General features: G+C 42.5%; 1 protein-coding gene across 1 annotated transcript in view; it reads right to left on the bottom strand.

Moving 5' to 3' along the window:
• sorcs3a (sortilin related VPS10 domain containing receptor 3a) overlaps positions 1–20570 on the bottom strand; it is a 333093-nt gene that overhangs the window by 143560 nt on the left and 168963 nt on the right. Inside the window, exon 3 of the mRNA XM_088341620.1 lies at positions 5733–5832. Within this exon, the coding sequence (XP_088197746.1) occupies positions 5733–5832 (100 nt within the window). The remainder of the gene's footprint in view (positions 1–5732; positions 5833–20570) is intronic.

Below are 20570 nucleotides of genomic sequence, written 5' to 3'. Positions count from 1 at the left end.
TAATCACATTTTTTAGTGGAAGTATAATGTTGGCAACAAGATTCACTTGATGGAATATGAAATTATTTGAATGCAACACAAACTTTTTCTTCTTTTTTTCCGTGTTTTTTTTCCACTTTTTTTTTTAATTCCTTTAAAAAAAATCTCTTTGTGTTTATTTTTTCCGAGCTGTTACTTTTTTCTTTTTGTTCTCTATTTACTTTTTTCCTACATTTCTTTCTTTTCTTTTTTTCTGGCTTTTTTCTAATTTTTTCCATCTTTTTTTCTCTTCCTTTTGTTTCTTTTTTTCTCAACTTTTCACTACTTTTTCATTTTGGTATTTTTTTCTTTTTTGTTCTATTCCCCCTTCCTTTAAGTCATTTTGTGCATAATTTTACATCATATTTGGTCATGTTGGGATTAAAGAAGCAAAAACAACCTAAGGGGCCGTGTAGGACCCGAAAGAGCCGGTTCCTTTTAGTGAGCCGAGCCGAAGAAGCCGGTTCTCTACTAACTTTACTCGACTTCTTTCTACTTCGACTCGACTTCAAAATAGCGCATTTAGGACACAACTTCAGGGGAACCCATGTATTTTTACCTTTATGCACTGTAACTTTGACTTAAGTCGCTTCTTAATCAGTAATTTTGAGCCCTCATTTTTGTGCGCTGGCAGGATTTTCTTGTGCGCTGAGAATGTTCGAGCAGTGTGCAATTGCGCACGAGCGCAGCTTAGAGAGAACACTGATCACGACACTCCCTGGTCACTACTTAAAAACCTGTGGATTTGTGCTGGTTCATGGCTTTTATGTAATGTATCTTGTACTTGTGTCTTAATATTCCAGTTTATCGAACCATTACCTCCCTTTTCGGATCCCAAATACCACCAGACAAACTCTTAGATTACCGCCTCAGCTCTTTAGATTTAAGGGAACACCGACCCCTCGTCAGCATCTCGGACTACAATTATTGCCTTGCTACCGGACTGCTAACCGAAGAAACACACCCGTTTGCTGTCCCAATCAGTGTCCCTGCACTTTGCTTGGGGACCACCCTTTGAGGGTTATTGTCAACGTCACGTCTACTCCTAACGTTAGTAAGTCAACTCGCCACAAAGAAGGTGCCCTGGACACACAGGAAGCAAGTTTTCCAGATGAAAATTCAAAATTGCAACCATTGAGCTTAAGGTGTTGTTTCATCCCATTATGATGTAGGCAGAGTAAATGGAAGGAGACCAAGAGGAAGGCTGCGATTGACGTGGATGGATGGTGTTATGAGTGCACTGCAGGAAAGAGGTCTAAATATAATAGAAGCTAGAGCTCCTGTTGGTGATAGGAAGGAGTGGAGAGGTGTTGTGAAAGGATAGTGGGATTGTGGACGCGTTCTTAAGGATGGGCTGGGCACCCGTATGATGCGGCAGGGGTAAACCAGTGAAAGCTGCCGGGACCTACTGTTGAACAAAATAGTGTGTTGTGTCACCTGACCCGAATGACATGGCCGCTTTCTGGTGTCCCATTTCATCTGGAGGGACGAAAGCATGACCAACTTAGGTGCCGAGGTGCCTAACTTGTTTGGGTGTTTGGGCATTTGGGTTGGCCATGGTCCAAAACTTTTTGTGTGTGTTTTTTGCTTTTTTTTCCCCTTTTATTTTCTTTGTTGTTGTTTGTGTTTGTCTTGCTGTCGGTCACCCCTTTTGAGGGATATGACCAAGATAGATAGATAGATAGATAGATAGATAGATAGATAGATAGATAGATAGATAGATAGATAGATAGATAGATAGATAGATAGATAGATAGATAGATAGATAGATAGATAGATAGATAGATAGATAGATAGATAGATAGATAGATAGATAGATAGATAGATAGAAAGATAGAATGATGTAGGCATCTCCCTTTGATTGCGTGTGATTTGAAGTTTGGATGATTAAGATCAATGGCAGCAAAAACAGGGGCGGCAGTCGCTCAGGAGGTAGAGCGATCGTTTTAGGATTAAGGGATCCCAGTTCGAATCCCGGCTTGTCCGTGTTACATGTCGAAGTGTCCTTGGGTAAGACACTGAACCCCCAATACCCCCAATAAGCAGGTCAGCACCTCACATGGCTGCACAGATCACGGCCGCTATTAGGAAATGTGAAGCACAATGTAAAGCGCTTTGGGAAGTCATAGACTTGAAAAGCGCTATAGAAATGCAGATCATTTCATTTCACCCGGATGGAGGAGAAAGACAGCCCATTGTAGGCTAAACTCCTTGGCTTCTTGCAATCGAAATGACCAGAGTGATACATTAAATTCTTAATTGCCAAGTGAGAATTATACTCGACTCCCTTGTTTTACCAGCACCAAATAATGTGTCCAATTCCCTGCTGCAACTTAGGGGCCGGTCACACAGCCGTTTGCGGCTGAATCACGGCTAAAATTTTGCGTTTTTTTTTTGCCCGTGGTTGCCCGCGATGGAAAATGCGCAAAATTGGCCAACCCGCTGTTCATCGGTGGTATGCCCGCAAAACAGACGCCGTGTGGACCACGGGTATAAAAGCTCCCGAGCTGGTGTTGTGCCCAAATCCGACTCCTTCGCAGTATGTCACTATAAAACCAAACTTGGTTATATGTTCGCCATTACATTCCCTAAAAGTGATATAAAAGTGAGATAAAACGAGGTAAAAGTGGTTGTAGTAGCGAGGGGATGCAAATCTCGGCAGGGATGTATTTCTCGGCATAACACCGGGCTGTAGAAATCATAACCGCTCAAGACACAGTCCCGTGAAGATCAAGATTTCAAGCTATGGCACCGAAGAAGCCATTATGTTATTATTGTAATAGTTTTTCATTTTTATTTTATTATCTTGTTATGAAATGAAAAGAAATATCAAGAAATAAAAATGGATTAAGACGAGGTCACTACGGTGACGGAGATCCATGTCCACCCCTTGACGTCTCGAGCACAACTGACGTGTGCTCGGCAAATCGCCCTGTATATACGCGGAGATAGGCGTTTGACTTAATTTCACGTGATAACACCGCGATACAGGCGCAGAACATGCTATTACCATGCTCCACCCACGATTACCCGCTGAAATACCCCGTCCTACCCATGTGTAACCACGCCCTGGCCCCGGCCAGAGCACGTCGTTCCGCGTCATTTCCGCGTCATTACCTCGTGTGCCGCCTGCGGTTAACACGTGCTCAAAGTTTTGAGCAGCTCAAAACTTTTTCGCGCGGCCAACCGCGTGTGAATTTCCGACCGCGAGTAAAGCACTGCTGTATCTCGTCTATATGGCGGTCTCTAAGCGTCCAACAGCGCCCAACAGCGTCTGCTTCACGGCCAGAAATCTCTGGCCGTGGTTCAGCCTCGATACGCCCGTGAAAGGCTGTGTACCCGCGCTCTAAAGAATAGAGCAGCGCAAAACTTTTTCGCGCTGCCACCCGCGCGCGAATTTCCGACCGCGTGTTAAGCACTGCTGTATCTCGTCTGTATGGCGATCTCAAAGCCTCCAATAGCGTCCGCCTCACAGGCAGAAATTTCTGGCCGTGATTCAGCCGCAAACGGCTGTGTGACCGGTAGAGGTAAGATCGGGCCAAAAAAAAACACCCGAGCCCGACGCAGGCCCGAGGGGTATTAAACCCGACCCGGACCGAGCCCGACTAATTAACTGGATTTGCTGGCCCGGCCCAGACTTGATAAGAATCCACGGAGCACCTGCTGGTGTTTAGCATTTTCGGATCGGATTTACTTTTATTGCCATTCTTTGTAACCATGCACACAGAACGAAATGTCGATACACCCGACCCGTACAGTTAAACTGTAGCGAGCCGATGCAGCCGCAGCCAAGCAGGGCGCCCTTCATTTTAGACCCAACTGCTGTGTTGGGAGTCATTAGGTGACCAAACCCCCCAATTTCAACCCTTAATGTCGAGCGTCAAGCAGGGAGGCAATGAGTACCAATGTTGTAAGTCTTAGGTATGACTCGGCCGAGGCTTGAACCAGAGACCTCCCAGTCTCGGAGCGGGCGCCCTACCACCTTTGTACTCTTACGACTTTCTAAAGAATCTGATTTAATTGATCAATGTATGTTCAATGTAGGGCAGCACGGCGGCGCAGTGGTTAGCGCGTGTGCAGGCACAGTTCTAAGGTCTTGGGAACCTCCTGTGTGCGTTCAAATCCAGCTACCGGACTTCCTGTGCGGAGTTTGTAAGTTCTCCCCGTGCTTGCGTGGGTTTTCTCCGGGCACTCCGGTTTCCTCCCACATTCCAAAGACATGCATTTCAGGTGGATTGGCCGGTCCAAATTGTCCCTAGGTGTGAATGAGGGAGCGAGGTGTCTGTCCCTGTGTGCCCTGCGATTGGCTGGCAACCAGTTCGGGGTGTCCCCTGCCCACTGCCCGATGATTGCTGGGATGGGCTCCAGCTAATGAGATGAGATGAGATGTTTAATGTAACGAGCTGCTAAAATACTAACTGTCGTAGTGCTTCAGGTGGACACATTGTCTAGTGCGCCCGCCCGGCTGTTTGACAGACAGCATACACCAGCCTACTTCAGCCGTAAATTAGACGGTCACACCCACCCAACCCTCACACACAGACCCCTCCGCGACCTGCCCCCGCGATAGCATTTGCAGTGTGTTGTCTGCTGCAGAACAGAAAGCACGATGAAAATCTGCAAAGTATCGAAATCGCGAAACATCAACCGCCAAACAGCGAGGGCTTCATGTATCGAAACTCTTGAGGAGTGCACGATTGAAGGGTTAGTGTGGTTCCAGATTAGTAGGTGGAGAAGAGGAGGTGGCGGTCACATTGCTTAATTAGCAACGTGCCTCTATAACCGATTATACCAATTATAGGTGAACAAACAAAATACTACCTTGACATAATTCCCCACACTGCGTATGGTGTGCTCATAGCCCCCTGCTATTAGACCACAAATATATGGAAGAAAATGTCTGCATAATTGGCCGTATTACAAAAGATCAGATGCTAGGTTACAGTCTTACTGAGAGTCACTGTGTTTTTAGACAAAAGGACAGACACACAATTTGCATTAAACAAAATGCAAAATACTTTTATTAGGTGTGAAAAAATGCAAGAAATAAGCTGTGTGAAAAAAAAAAAAACCTTAAAAACACGATAGAAAAAAGCTTTGCCCAGCACCGAACAGTTTGTGTACAAGTGGCGTTATGAACTAGATCATTCCAATTCATTTTAAAGTGATGACTTGCTCGCATTATCATTTAGGCATCAATAAAGTGTATATTTAATTTGATATATTTCCTTATTTTGAGGGCCCAGATAGTACAAAATGTTTGATTAAAAAAAGAATACAGAGATTTATGGATACAATTTATGTAACGTGTAAACAACTTATTCAATAACCATGTTTCCAAAAATTGATTTTAGTCTTAAAATAAATTAGAATTAGAATTATCTTTATTGTCATTAATAACAATGCAGTGGACATTGTTTTCAAAGAGATTAGACATTAGATAAATACATAATAAAATCTTGAACGAGAATAAGACATAAATAATGTCAGGATAAATAGGCCCAGATATTACTATTTATATTAACAGAGTGCTTAGAAACTGGCCTAAGTTTAAGTACATAAGTACATTAATTGCAACATAAAATCAAGTTGATAAATAAGATCTGGATACCCAATATGTTTCACATAGACAAAACATATTTTTTTCAGTCTTGTTTAGGGTGGTGATGGCCCCAGGGAAGAAATATGGCTTATACAATCATGCAGCATCTTACCTTTTTCTTGTTAGTTGGACAGACATAGAGGTAACTCAGAACAGTCTTGGATCCAACTTTGTCATTCATTTTCTCGTATGTGGAGCCAGAGTCAGAAGATCTGAACAGAACCATGAAGAAAAACAAAAAAAATAGTGTTATCTTATAATAACACTATAGATAAGTTGAACCTTATATTTAAAAAAGTACAAAATGTTCCCTCTAAATAGCCACTTTAACAATAACATATACATCAGTTCAATAAAATGGAATAAAAAATGCGTGTTTTCAGGAACCTAAAGAGCAAAGTTTTGTAGTACTGAGAATGAGCATGCTTGGTCCTTCAGGAGCCAAGACTCTCCACCACTGTGCCATACTAAATTCATTGTCCTGAGACATCATCAGGTTTAGCACGTTTCTTACTTTCATTGTCAAGAAAATCGTAATAAAACAATCTATTAAGTTTTGTAAAATTCAGCCAGGCCTGGGTGTTTTATCATAAATGCTTGCTGTACAAGAAATAAGAAGCAGGTGACTGCTTATTCTTGATAACAATTTAGTGGATGTAAGAAGATTAAATGCGGAGCTGTCTGGCTGTCTTTTTAAGCATGAAAAGTCTGTCTTATCCAAAACAGTCCCTAGTCGTTTAGTGTCTTGGCCGCTCACTCAAGCAATGCGGACTTAGCCTCACCACTTTGCCAATGTGTGACCCAATAGACGCCATTGCTTCAAACTGGATAATGTGTGAAAAAGTGCTTAGAGCAGGGGTGCCCAACCCGGTCCTCGAGAGCTGCATGTCCTGCATGTTTTCGGAGTTTCTCTGCTTCAATACAAGTGATTCCAATCACCTGGATTATTATCGAGCTTCCACACAGCTTGCTAACAAGCTGACCATTTGCATCAACAACGTATGAGCATAGAAACCTTTAAAACATGCAGCTCTCGAGGACCGGGTTCGCCATCCCTGGCTTATAGATAGGAAGGCACCAAGCAAAGACAGTCACAGCAACCTAGTGGATCACCTTAAGTCTTCCTTTTAACATATGAGAGGCCTAATCCAACATTCCATATAGACAATTGGAGCAACATACAGTTCTGTTCCAGAATTTACCTATTTTTGCTCGATTCGCAATTATTAATACAACCGTTTAGTGTCAGGCACCATTAACCACAAGATAGAGCATCAATTGACCTGTGATTTCACACAGTATGTCACTATAAAACCAAACTTCCACTATATCCTATGTATGCTTTTGTTATACACTCCTTTTGAGACGTGTGTAGTCCAGTATGTGTAATATGTGGCGGTAGCAAAGCAAAATCGTTTCACTTAGTATGTCTCATTTAAGGTTTGAGGTCTACTTGAAAGTATTGTTATAAGAGTGAAGAAGATGCCAATTATAATACACCGAGAACCGCTTATAAGATCAAAAGCGGCCTTTTCCAGCAGCTGCCCTATTGTTTTATTGTCTGCTCCTATCTTCGGTGTTTTTTCTTCCCGTTTTGACAACTACACTATGGATTACTTCTATCCTATGGACATGGGTTTTAGCGCACAAAAATGCGTCTAATCAAGGAATCAACTCCTTGCCCTGAAGAATTTTCGTGCCGGCGTGATGAAGGGGCCTATCGTGGAAGAAGAGCCGGAGCTAGATAAGCGGCTAGCGGCGTTATAAGTCTTCGGTACCATCCGTAATCATGGTAAATGCGAACTCACGACCAAATAAGATCATCGAGTGCTGGTGGAAAACATCGAAGCGCACAGGGAGCGCAGTTGCTGTGTTTTGCGGATACGTGGCTTTCCGGACGCTAACGTGTAGCCACCCGGAGCTACCCGGAGCTATCCGGCTTCAACGCTGCTAAACAGAGACACAAAAGCCAGGGGGAATCGGAGAGGAGGCGGACTTGCTAACACGAGGTGGCTTATCCCTGGATTTTCACAAAGAAAAGATGTCCATCTGCCGCAGGGATGTCGAACTTTTGGACTAGCGTGACGTCATCCACTCCGCTACAAGCACCCTTAGAGCATCATGTTAATCTGTTAATAAACAACGGGGTAGACTGCTGGAAGGTGTGAATTTCCCTACGGGGATGAATAAAGTATCTATCCATCTATCTATCTTATTATTGTTTTTTTATCCTTGTGATGCATTTTAGATCAGCCATGTCAACATACAGTCGATGGGCCAGATCCAGCCTGCCATAAATGTCAAAACAAGAAGGGAGTCTCAAGGTCTATTCATCCATTATTTGAACCGCTTATCCTCAGTAGGGTCACGGGGGTGCTGGAGCCCATCTCAGCTATCTCCAGGCAGTGGGCAGGGGACACCCTGAACTGGTTGCCAGCCAGTCGCAGAAGTGTAATTGAATATTATGTTTAATGGATTGATAGTTTTTTTTCCCAATTTGCATGATATCCAAATGATCAATTCTTTAAAGACATTTGTTCTTGAATGCAGTATCAAAATGAAAAAATATGGAATTGGTTTACACTTGGGCAGATAAGTTCGCTGGGACTGTTTTGAATGTGTTTTTTTTTCTTGTTCTTTTCAATCTGAAAACAGTTTGACTTTTACAAATTTTTAAGGTAACACCAGAAAAACAAAACACTTTTGAAAAATCATTTTATGACTTTAATTGCCTTTTTGAGTCTCAAGGTCATTTCTATGAAATGCTTTGAATGAATGCACCCAGAAAATCTCTCCGGCTGTTAGAGGGCAGTGTCGAGTTTGTATAGTGTGGTGTGTTGGTTCAGGAGTAATACTGTATTCACTCAACTGTTAAAAACAGTTAACACATTCACTGCCAAACCGGGAAATCATTCACACCCATTGTTTGTAAATACATGTGTGTTTAGAAACGATACCTTGCCATTTGCTATTATTACATGTAGGGTAGGTTACCAATGTAAGCTGAATGATAAAGCATATATTTTCATGAAACAGAACAGGAGGAGGACCCAGATGCGTAACGTTTCTCACACAAGCTTCATTTTACGGGAATATGGCAGTCATGCACATTAACACACTAGTGATTTGGCGATTGCTGGGCGGAAGAAGAAAGACAGAAGTCTGGCGTGGAACAACAGGAAGGCAGAGACGACGAGATCGATGCTAGTTACACAAGCCAATACTGGACAGAACGGGATTGACAGGATTGATAACCGATACAGGAGACAGAGATCAGACAGAATTAGATAGACGGGAACAATACCAGACACTGGACGAAATAGACGGTATCGATACCGGACAGGATACCGGACAGAGTCAAAACACACATCTTGCGGGTGCAGAGGTTCGTTGACAAACTGACAAATGGTGAGTGAGAGCACTGAGCTCAAATAGGAGGGAAGCCAATCAGTCAACGAGCCGCAGCTGGCGCCAAACGGGCGGGTCCAATTGGGAGCCATGGGCAACCGTGACATAAATGGTTATTGAATACATTTTATCCCTGAGTGACCAATGTTGCTATGGTGATATGAAAAAACTGAGAGATTATTTTTTTTTTTTTACACTAAAATAAAGTAGAGGGGCTTTCATGCAACCGACTTGAGGCTAAAATCAACCAAGGAAATAAATATATACCGGCTTAATTCCTCATTTGGGTTTGTGCAATACCCCCAGGTATCTTGTCCCCCTGCGTGTGTTCTCTCTTCCAGTCAGCTCCCTCAGCCTTATGTGTCTTGTGACGTTGCATCACATTATCTCATAATGAATGTGTATTTAGGTTTCCAGTTTTCCACATAGCTCCATGTCAGGTTCAACCCAACTCTTGTAACAAAAACCTGTATACAAAAAACACACAGAGAATTGTGTATGGTTTATTTGCAAGGGAAGCGAACGGAAAACTGCTTTTGGTTACAGTTCCTCCAACTCACTCCAAAGCAGCCTTCCCTCACCTTGCCTTTTATTCAGAAAAGGAACACCCTAGTTACAAGGTGGTTTCGACTGCTAAACAGAAAGAATGCATTTGAAGGTTAAATGTTCCAGTTTAAAACCAGTTCTTGCACAACAACTAGTTATTTGAAATGTGACTGATTAACTCTCTTCCGATATACTCAAGAAAATATTCTTGGCCTTCAGGTCGAATCTGTAACTGATTCACACCATGTATTCTCTCTTGCCAGGGTGTAGTGGAAGACTTTTGCTGAGAGAATATCCTATTTGTGTAATATCTCACAAGCAAACATATAGCACACATACATTATAGTAAAGTTGAATAACTTATGTACATTATTCCAACACTATATTTGATGTCTGGTTTCCTGGTCTGTTGTCAGTGAAGTTTTATTCTCAACAATTTTCGTAGGCATGGGCGGATGACATCTAGATGTCTTTTGTGGTAGATTTCCCAAACTGTCCACCCTGCATTGCTGTGTTAATTGCACCATTGATGGATTTAAAATGTCAAAGCATGCATTTAAATGAATACATTACACGATCCGACCAAGGCTTATTCAAACGTTTTTATTTAGAAACATTAACTGTTGTAGCATTTTTGGGCTGAGGTGACTTCACTGTCTTGAAGCAATTTCTCCTGCCAATAAGACAAATGGTTCACTCTGCACTGATGATGAGAGCGTATATAAAAATTCCATTGGAGGCTTATAGAAGGTCAGGTAAATTAATTGATGTGCTTCCTGGTACTGGAGTGGGTCCATTGATTTTTGTGTGGTGCCTCAGACTTGTAGCATTGGAGATGACATCGGCTCTTTTTCCCTTCTTTTCCGTGTCCGCCGGACGCCACAGGCTGTCATCCGGGGTAAAATAAAATTCATTATTGTTGATTTAGAGCAATGATTGGAGTTATTAACATTACTGTCATTATTAAAATTAATAAACATGATTGCCAGCCATATCACTTACTTATATTGCTCTAAGGGGTTGAAGGGAAATGTCCAGCTTCTCACACACACTCGGTTTTCAGTCCGTCTAAAGCAGGGGTGTCAAACTCATTTTAACTCGGGGGCCACACAATAGAACAAACATTCTGTCAGGGGCCGGACTAGTAGATAAAAGAGAAAGAAAAAGAGAAAGAAATAAGAGAAAGAGGGAGGGAAAAGGAGAGGGGGTGGGACACAGAAAAGAGAGAGAGAGGAGGAGAGCGTGAGAAACAAAAGAGATAAAAAGAGAAGTTGTGAGAGAGGGGGAAAGAAAGGGAGAGGAAGAAATAAATCCAAAGAGAAATAGAAATACAGAAGGAGAGAAACGAGAAAAGAAAGAGCGAGGGGTAGGAAGAGAGAAAGAGAAAAAAGGAAATTAGAGCAAAAGAAGTTAAAAAGACACAGAGAGTGAAAGAAACAGAGACAGAAAGTGGGAGAAAAGGGGTGGGAGAGAGAGAAAGAAATACAAGTACAGTGTCTTTGTTTGTGGCGCATGGCTTTGGCAACATCAAGTTGACATATTTCAACCTGCAGCTTGTTTTTCTCTTGCGCTTCTTTGATTGTTGTCTGAATCAATCCCTTAGCGGGCCTGATCTGGCCCGTGGGCCGCCCGTTTGACACCTGTGGTATAAAGCTTCAATGGCCTTGGACAATCTTAAAGGGATTCCCAAATTCTAAAGCATACAAAATGTGAGAAAATAGAACTTATTTTTGCATAATACTTCTTTATCTTTCATTGGTATATTGCATTTGCTTTCAAGGATAATGCATTTTGAAGACAGTCTCGTCTGGCGTTTAACTTCCTGATGTCATGTGAAGCACACTAGCACCAAAGAGAGTCAGTTACCCTATTGGTTTACATGTTAATTTGTCGAAAAGGTTTTGAGTGTTTTAAGACAGGTTTTGGTAGTTTTTGTGGAGAATGGCTTGGCGCTGTGTCGCAGGTGGGTGCCGCAATGGTACAACAAATGCATGGGGCGAACTGGCAAAAATAACACAGAGAGCTAACATGGGTTAAACGAGCACAGGAGGCTAGCCGGCAGTTATGGAGTTAAAACTGGGAATGATCGGCAAAAGAAAAAAAAACAGGGGGAGGGGGGTGTTGGCTGACTGAAAACATGCACCAAGCAGCCAGGATAACCGCGAGCCATGGCAGCAACAAACACAAACCCAGGCGGGAGAAAAAACAATGAGCACGGCAGACTGGATAGCTAGCAGACTGCTAACAGGGCTAACCTAGACCAAATGAAACTGGATGCCTTCGGGTGCGCGCATGCTAACGGGGGAGCTATTTGTACAATGTTATATTAATTGTAAGCCAACTGGTAAAAAACAGGAGAGGAAAAATCACAATCACATACCTAAAATTACGCGAAGTAAAACAGGGAACGCATGCTGCACACGACGGCAGGTAAACGTACTCTTTGATGATCAACTTGGACAACAAAGTCAGAAGTCCCCCAGTGATACGGTAAGCAAAGTTTTAATCACTCCAAGCTGAAATGAGCGCTAAGAATTCACAGAATACTACAGTCGCTGTCTGTTTTTCAACTGGATGTGCTATTTGTTTTGTTTCTCCAGTCAAGTATGCAAAAATCATGTACTATTTTTGCACATTTGTATGTTTTGGAAATTGGGTATCCCTTTAAGTTCAATTCATATGCTAGCCAAACAGTGTGACTAATGTTGTACCTGCCAGGGTTGGGTAGGGTTACTTTAACTTGATTACTTTCAAATACTTTTGGATTACTCCAACACCACATATGCTAATAAAAGACAAAATAAACTAAATATGAGTAAAATGATGACTCACAACACATGGTAAGCTTTCTCTCCTGGCTTTGATCTCTTTGATCTCCGGCAAAACTAACATAAAATGCGACAGAAACAAAATGAAAATAAATCCAAACAGCTTGCCAACACGGCGCAGTGGTTAGCGCGTGCGCGGCACAGTTCTAAGGTCTTGGGAACCTCCTGTGTGGGATCAAATCCAGCTACCGAACTTACTGTGCGGAGTTTGTATGTTCTCCCCGTGCTGGTGTGGGTTTTCTCCGGGCACTCCGGTTTCCTCCCACATTCCAAAAACATGCATTTCACATGGATTGGCCGGTCCAAATTGTCCCTAGGTGGGAATGAGCGACCGAGTTGTCTGTACCTGTGTGCCCTGCGATTGGCTAGCAACCAGTTCAGGGTGTCCCCTGCCCACTGCCCGATGATTGCTGGGTTGGGCTCCAGCACCCCTGCGACCCTACTGAGGATAAGCGGTGCAGCTAATGAGATGAGAGCTTGCCAACATCATTTTTGCCGTTCCATGTATTCCGTTACTCCCCAGGCCTGCACAAAATTTAGTAATTTTATTCATATTTAGTTTCTTTTGTCTTTTTTTAGCATATTTGGTATTGGAGTCATCCAAAAGTAATTGAAAGTAATCAAATTAAAGTAACCATACCCAACCCTGCTTCTCACACACGTAATCGTGTTTGCAGCTATATCTGTGAACGGGCCCTCTCTAATTGTGTTTTCACTTGTGGCATATTTTCAGCAGTGTTCTGTGAGGGAAATTTTCCACTCCCAAAACTGATGACAACGCTTGATTTTCACTGTCGACACAATGACAGGTAACAGCCAAATTGGCCTCCCTTTCGGTGGAACTCCACATATCAGCAGTCAGGCTGCACTCTGCAGTCCCTTTTTTTTTTTTTTTTAACCTTTTTTTTTTGCACTGCACGATAAAGTCTTGTGGATGTGTTCCTGTTATGTAAGATAAGTCCTGCAAGCAAATTCTACATTTCACCTAGAATGGAAGGAAGTTATCCATTTTTTATGGTTGTTGATCATTTCATAAAAAGATGCAGTTTCTTGCCCAAAATATTATCCTTTTTTTTAATAAGTAGATTGTATGTGTTTGAATAAGGCTAGAAAATGTTGTAATTTAATTGAGAAGTGTTTATCATACATATTACATGTTGATTTGAGCGCTTTGGTAAACAATGGCAAAATAGTACTACTTCTGTTTTTGGGCTATGTCATTTTCCAGTGTTCCACTTCGATTTAATCTACAGTGGAACCTCGCTAGTTTGCAGTTCCACTTTTGCGGGTTCGGAGCTTCGCGGGTCGAAAAAATATACCTAACCTTCTCAATAAAAGCATTTATTGACTTGAGCAAGCATGAGCTTATGTCAACTGAGGACACGGTGTGGACACTCTTATGGTGAAGGGGAGGGGGAGGCCCTGACACAATGCTGGTGAGTTACCGCTCCCCCCCCTTCAACTCCTCCCACCTCACCCCCTTCTTATGTGGCACTCAGCTTATCGAGGAGGAACTCAGCGACGCGACGTAAGTATATTCTCTCCAGTCACATTTCATCTCAAGTTTGACTTTATTATACCAAAAGCGAGCGGTTGTTTGTACTACCTAAACACGGCTAATGGTGCGTGGATTCGTGTATTTGTTGTAAAAGCCGTTCGATGCCGCTAGCTAAAGTATGTTGTTATTGTCAGAGGGTAGCTCTTTCACTTTCATTAAAATGAACACAGACCATTTTTTTAACTGTCGTTTCCCAAAACGCTTCACAAACACTCATCAAATATCACATTTTCACTGTTTTTATTTTCAAAATGTAACCGGTAGTGTTTACAAGCGAAATAAACTGCACTGCAATGGCTGCATGTGGTTGAGGGCGGTTAATACAATCATACCGAGTGGTTCGTAGTGGTTTCGCCGCAGTCCTATTCCGTGTAAATTGATGATGTAAGACATGGCTACACTTGTGGGTCATGTTTTCGTACATTCAGTTCCAGTGTGAAGAGTTCTGGATAAGTCACCCAATAACTCCTTGCCATCATGCCAGCGATCACTTCGGTTTAATGGCAGAGGGGTATACTATATACCTGTATACGTTTTTTTAAGCATTTTTGAAAGGGCGCCGCTACTTCGCGGATTTTCAGTTTTCGCGGGTGGTCTCGGTCCCCATTAACCACGATAACCGAGGGATTACTGTTCATGTATTCACATGTTCATAATGCACTGTTAGAAGGTGTGCGAGTTTCCCTTCTTTCGAGGGAATAGAGCATGGCTGCTGCAGACCACCACAAAGGTAATAAATCCTATTCATAATTATTTTCTTTATCCTTTAACCGCTCACCACTTTTTGTGGAGACCCGGGTGCTAAATGACGTGTAAACGACCTATTTTTTTTATTTTTACACGTTCATTTTAGCATAATCTTTCGTACAGAAGATTACGCTAACGCGAACATACGATTAGCCTGGGTTAGCTTCATGTTTACGTTCATGGTAAACATTCAGGGTGTTGGAACGGATTAAAACGATTTTACATTACGTTTAATGGGAAAAACGATTTCGGTGATTGAACAGATCGGTTTTGGAACAGGGTTCTGGAACGGATTATGGTCGAGAACCGAGGTTCCACTGTAATGCCATAATCATCATTCTTTCAAGTGAGTTGTTTATGCATTGAACACCTAATTATACAATTCATATTCATGAACATCCAAGAGAAGAAAAACACCATTTGTTTGAACAAAAGAGAACCAAAAGTCAAACGTCTCCACAGGCACACTATATGCCAAAATCAAGACCGGCAGAGTGGGGAAGGTTTCCCAAGCAGACAACCCTCAGGCAAAATCAAGCCCGACAACTCTGAGCACTCGTTTGACTGATTTGCCTGAAAAACATTCTCGGCACAGCTGAAGCGAGCAGTTAGAATCCAGTGCCAAAAAGGTCAGGAGTAGAGATGCATGATTACATTGCAGACATTTCCACTCCAATTGACTAAATTGCTCCAGTGTTTTGACCAGCGAAAAGACTTTCTGGGAAGACAAAGCCGATTGTGTTCCTCGACAAAAGCTATCATGTTGTGAGAATGTTGAAAAAAACTACTGTAGATTGATGAACTGATGGAAGGAAACCACAACGGATTGCACGGCTACAGATGCATTGACCTCAAGTTGGGTTTTTTGGACACCAAACCTGTAAATGGTATGCGGTTCACTGATCCCGTCATCGTCTGGGAAATATGGGCACTACTTCCTGTGGTGTGTCTTGGGTGGGTACAGCCTAGTGTCTCAGGACCAGAACGGAAACAGGACCCAGTTGTGTTACGTTTCTCACAAGTTTTATTGGGGGAAAGAGAAAGGGCTACGCCCACGGTCTGGTGTTCGCTTGGCGCTGGAAGCAAGTCGCTCTCGTACTCGGATTGTGCTCCGAACGCGGATGTGGGTCTTCCGTAGTGAGTGATGCCTGTGTCAGGGACAGAAAAACGGGTCGGTAGCCAGGACTGGGAGAGCAAGGCGTGGTTGGTGTCGGAAGCGAGCCGTAAGCCAGAACGGGAGAGTAGACGTAGTCGGGGTGCAAAAAGAGGTCGTAAGCCAGGACGGGAGAACAGACGTGGCGAGGAGCAACACAGGTCTTAGGAGGCAGACGGGAGCAGAAATGGGACAGGTGGGAGTCAGGGTCAAAAAAGGCTTGCCTAGTATACACTGAGATTCGCAGACGGACTGACAACAGGGGACTGACAGGACTGGGTTCAAATAGTGACAGGGAGCCAATCAGAACCTGTGGCGGTTGGCGCCAAATGAGCGGCATAGGTGGTTCACATCAGTAATTATGACATAGTGCCTATCCCTGTCCCTTCAGCTTTTTTTTGGCTCGGGTTTGCTCTCCCACATGAAACAAATACTACTTTCCATGTTGACCAGTATCAAGAGAAGCCTCCGGATTGGACTCAGATATGGCACCTTCATCATCTGGTCAGATTTGTTGTTTACGCTTTAAATCATCCTTTTAGAAGTGCAGTGGTACCATTACACGAGCACCTCTAAACACAAGTAGTTCAGTATGGAAGTTTTTGTTTTCAATAAAAATAGAATAGAATAGAATGTACCTTTATTGTCATTGTTACAACATGGGATGTATTGTGACAACGAAATTGGACGTGGCACTCCAGGACCACATTTTACAGTGAGGACAAGCAAAACAAAGAGATAAAGGAACAAAGAAGGTGTTTATACTGTCCTTGTTATAAAGGCTTTGTTTTCCTCCGGGGGGGCGGGTCTAATGAGGGGGTGAGGGACAGACAGAGATGGGCGGTTCCAACAAAATCTACCTCGCTGTATGAAGGAAAACCCAGTTCACGAGCAGTCGCAAAGGCTACCACCAGAGACCGTCCTTGTTACCTGCGCTAAAAATATTTTTGTGTGTACATTCATATAAATTTACAGCAACTTTAATTTTAAGTGCACAGTAAGTGCTTATAAACCAACAGTCTCTCAATCTCATACCCTACGTCCTTTACCAATTTCTCCCTTTATTAATGATTTCAAATCTTTTTTAAGCGCTAATAAACCTGACAAACCTTACGTGGCACCGACTCACAGCAAGCATACCGCGATAAAATTAGCAATCGGCGATGACGTGGTCGTCGGCTACCGGCAGAGTCGAAACGGGTATCAAGAGAATGGTCTTTTTTATTTATTATTTTCATTTTCCCCTTGAAACAATAACAAATTTATGATCAAAACAGGGCAGCGCGGCGGCGCAGTGGTTAGCGCATGTGCGGCACAGTTCTAAGGTCTTGGGAACCTCCTGTGTGGGTTCAAATCCAGCAACCGGACTTCCTGTGCGGAGTTTGTATGTTCTCCCCGTGCTTGCGTGGGTTTCCTCCGGGCACTCCGGTTTCCTCCCACATTCCAAAGACTTGCATTTCAGGTGGATTGGCCGGTCCAAATTGTCCCTAGGTGTGAATGAGCGAGCTGTCTGACCCTGTGTGCCCTCCTATTGGCTGGCGACAAATTCAGGGTGTCCCCTGTCCGATGATTGCTTGGATGGGCTCCAGCACCCCCGCGACCCTACTGAGGATAAGCGGTGCAGCTAATGAGATGAGATGAGATGATCAAAACAAGTATAAAAAAACAGGAAAACATTTATGTTGACAGTAAAGTAATCTCTGTGACAACCTCTTGCCCAGAGCCCTCCTCTACTCTGAGTTGATGCCTGATTGATTGACAGACAGGTATGCTTTCAGTTCCTCCCCCTAGCTGGCCACTGGCTGGCCTGCCTACCAGGCAGAGGTGAGGCCAACAGGAGAGTGAGAAAACAGCCAGATCGATCCACCCATCTCTACCAGAAGCTAAAAATGACTCGTAAACGGGAAGCACGGCACGGTGTGCATTTTTAAAGCTACTTTGTCAATACCAGAAATATACATAAACACACAAATAAAACATGAAACGTGAAGAGCTGCAACCAAAACTAGTAAAATGTTACCGTTCCTGAACAAAAAAACTGTTGTCACTATTTCAACAGAGCAAAAAGTCGTCCTTCAGCAGAGAGCCTGGGAATAAGAGCCAAATGATGCTTTATTTACACTACTGACCTTGATTTCGAAATATTTTTATTTTTTATACCATTATATTTTGCATTGTGGTTCTTTAATAAAATCACATACACATTTTAGTTCCTGAAATATTTTTCTGTGCTTATTGTAATGATAAACTAATTCATTGGAGGTGGGGAGTCAGTTATTCAAGAATCATGATATTGTCAAGCAACAGATATCTATATCGGATCAGTATTGATCGATACTACTGTATTTGCTTGGATGGATTGATGCCACAATTCCAATTTTCAACCACTCTTAATGTAAGGGTGACAATTTATAATACAGACTTTAATATCATAATATCACAGTATTTCCACATCTTTATGATCTATTATTCTGATACAGGCATGCATATGTTGACTATTTTTGCACTATGATTACTATTTTTGCACCAAATGCATAATTGCACAAACCCTTACGATACCAACTGTATTACGATACCAAACTGTATGTAACATCCTACATGCCGACATTTCTTGTTTAAATATTGTGTAAATTATAACTATAACCTTATCCTCCTTGTTTTATAACCTTATCTTCTCTGTTCCTTTATCCTCTTGGCTTTTTTACCTCAATGTGAATGTGTGAAACCGGAGTGTCATGCCCAATTTCGTTGTCACAATATGTTAACCCATTTTGTAACAATGACAAAGGTCTATTCTATTCTATTCTATTCTATTTTGTTCTATTCTATTCTATTCTATTCTATTATCCTTAGTATTTGTTACTACAGTATCCCAATATACTCACTCTAATATATATTAATCTAGAGGCAACTTCTGTTCAGTTCAGCAATGAATAATGAACATAATCATAAATGAATATTTGGAAAATTGCCACACGCTGATCCTAGAGGCAGCATTTGCAGGTTTCAATTTGCAAGTACGGAGTTTGCAAGGCACACGAGAATTGAGGTTGCTGAAGCAAGGAAAATATAATGGAACCTCCGCAGACTGTGCGCCACATGCCAAAGTCTGTCTCTCAAAAGATTAAGAAATGCGCTTGTGCGTGTGTTGTTTTGTTGTATTTGTCTGTGTTAGCAAGAGATAGTGAAAGGAAAATGTTGAAGCAAGTCATGTGTGAAACAAACAAAGACTGCAACTCGTGCTTCTTGAGCTCTGGGAGTTGATACTCCAATGTAAAACAAAGATTAAACAAAAACACATATGGAGTAGACCACAGGTAGGACAGCGGGTATGATGTAAAGATGGCCGGATCGGTCAAAATAACGATATTATCAAAACTGGGTTTTAGATGGGGCCGATACTATTGTCTTAAGACGGATGCTGTCTTGTCATTTTAATGATTACTATGATAATATTTGTACCAAGATTATACATACCGTAAATTCTGGACTATAAGCCGCTACTTTTTCCCCAAACTTTCAACCCTGCGGCTTATTCAGTGATGCGGCCAATTTATGTCATTTTTCTAACGGCCGCCAGCGGCGCTCGAGTACAAAAGGTAAGATTTAGACCGCTGGAATATATGCGCCGAGGAAGACTGCAACTTCTTGGCTTGACTAGCGGCGAGAAATCTTTCACCAAAACTCGCCGCACGCGAAAGGCAACTTTTTCGCAAGTCTGCCAGTGGATCCTGACAGCGTGGGGCAGCATAAAAAAATCCACCATCACCAACGCGTTCCGAAAAGCCGGTCTGCTGCGTGATGGAGAGGAGGGCACAGAATCAGGAGCGGATGAGAGTTCCAGCGACAGTGACAGCGCGAGTCCGGCTGCGGGAGCGTGGGAAGTCTCTTTCCGACACTGAGGAAGAAGACTTTGATGGCTTCAGTTCTAAGGAGGAAGATGAGGACAGTTTACCATGATTTTTACAAGTACGGTATGTTTTTTTAACAGACCCGTTTACCGTGTTGCTACCATTAACTGCCCTGTCAGGCACCGTTTGGGATGAAAGTTATATTATTAGTATTAAAGCTTTGAAAACTCTCTCGGTGTACCGTCTTTCTTTGTAAATATGTGTAACCATGTATAATATGTATTTGCAACTGTATATTTTTGTAATGTATTTATTTGTATTTATTTTGGACACTTATTCTGATATGTTTTGCACGGGCCAATTAAAAAGATGGGGCGTAACAAACGAGGAGTGATGGGAAGTGGGGACCAGTAAAGGTGAGTGTTTGTGGACACGGCGGACAATAGTGGATATATATTTTTCCCACCCTTACCTTTGGAAATATACACTTTTTTCCTTGGATTACATCAAACCTTAAGTACTAGTATCGTTTTCCGTTCATTTTGCCGGCTGTGATTTTTGGACTGTGTACTTTAATGAAGGACATTCAGTTTCAATTGCGGGACTTAAATTCGGGTCTGGGTTAATTTTTTGTTTGTTTTACATTCTTTTAATGTGGGTGCATGCGGCTTATATACAGGTGCGCTCTATAGTCTGGAATTTACGGTATCTAATATTATTGGTCTGTTATAACGGGCATGTCCCACTGGCACGCGGCCCTAGGGACAACCCAGGACACGTCACTAGGCTGGCCTGGAAACCCCTGTGAATTCCGCTGGATGAGCTGGATGAAGTAGCTGGGGATAGGGAGGTCTGGGCT

This window comes from Urocampus carinirostris, chromosome 8 (genome assembly GCF_059441175.1).
Source record: "Urocampus carinirostris isolate Australia breed hairy pipefish chromosome 8, RoL_Ucar_1.0, whole genome shotgun sequence".
NCBI lineage: Eukaryota > Metazoa > Chordata > Actinopteri > Syngnathiformes > Syngnathidae > Urocampus > Urocampus carinirostris.
This window is presented reverse-complemented; position numbering and strand designations above follow the sequence as displayed.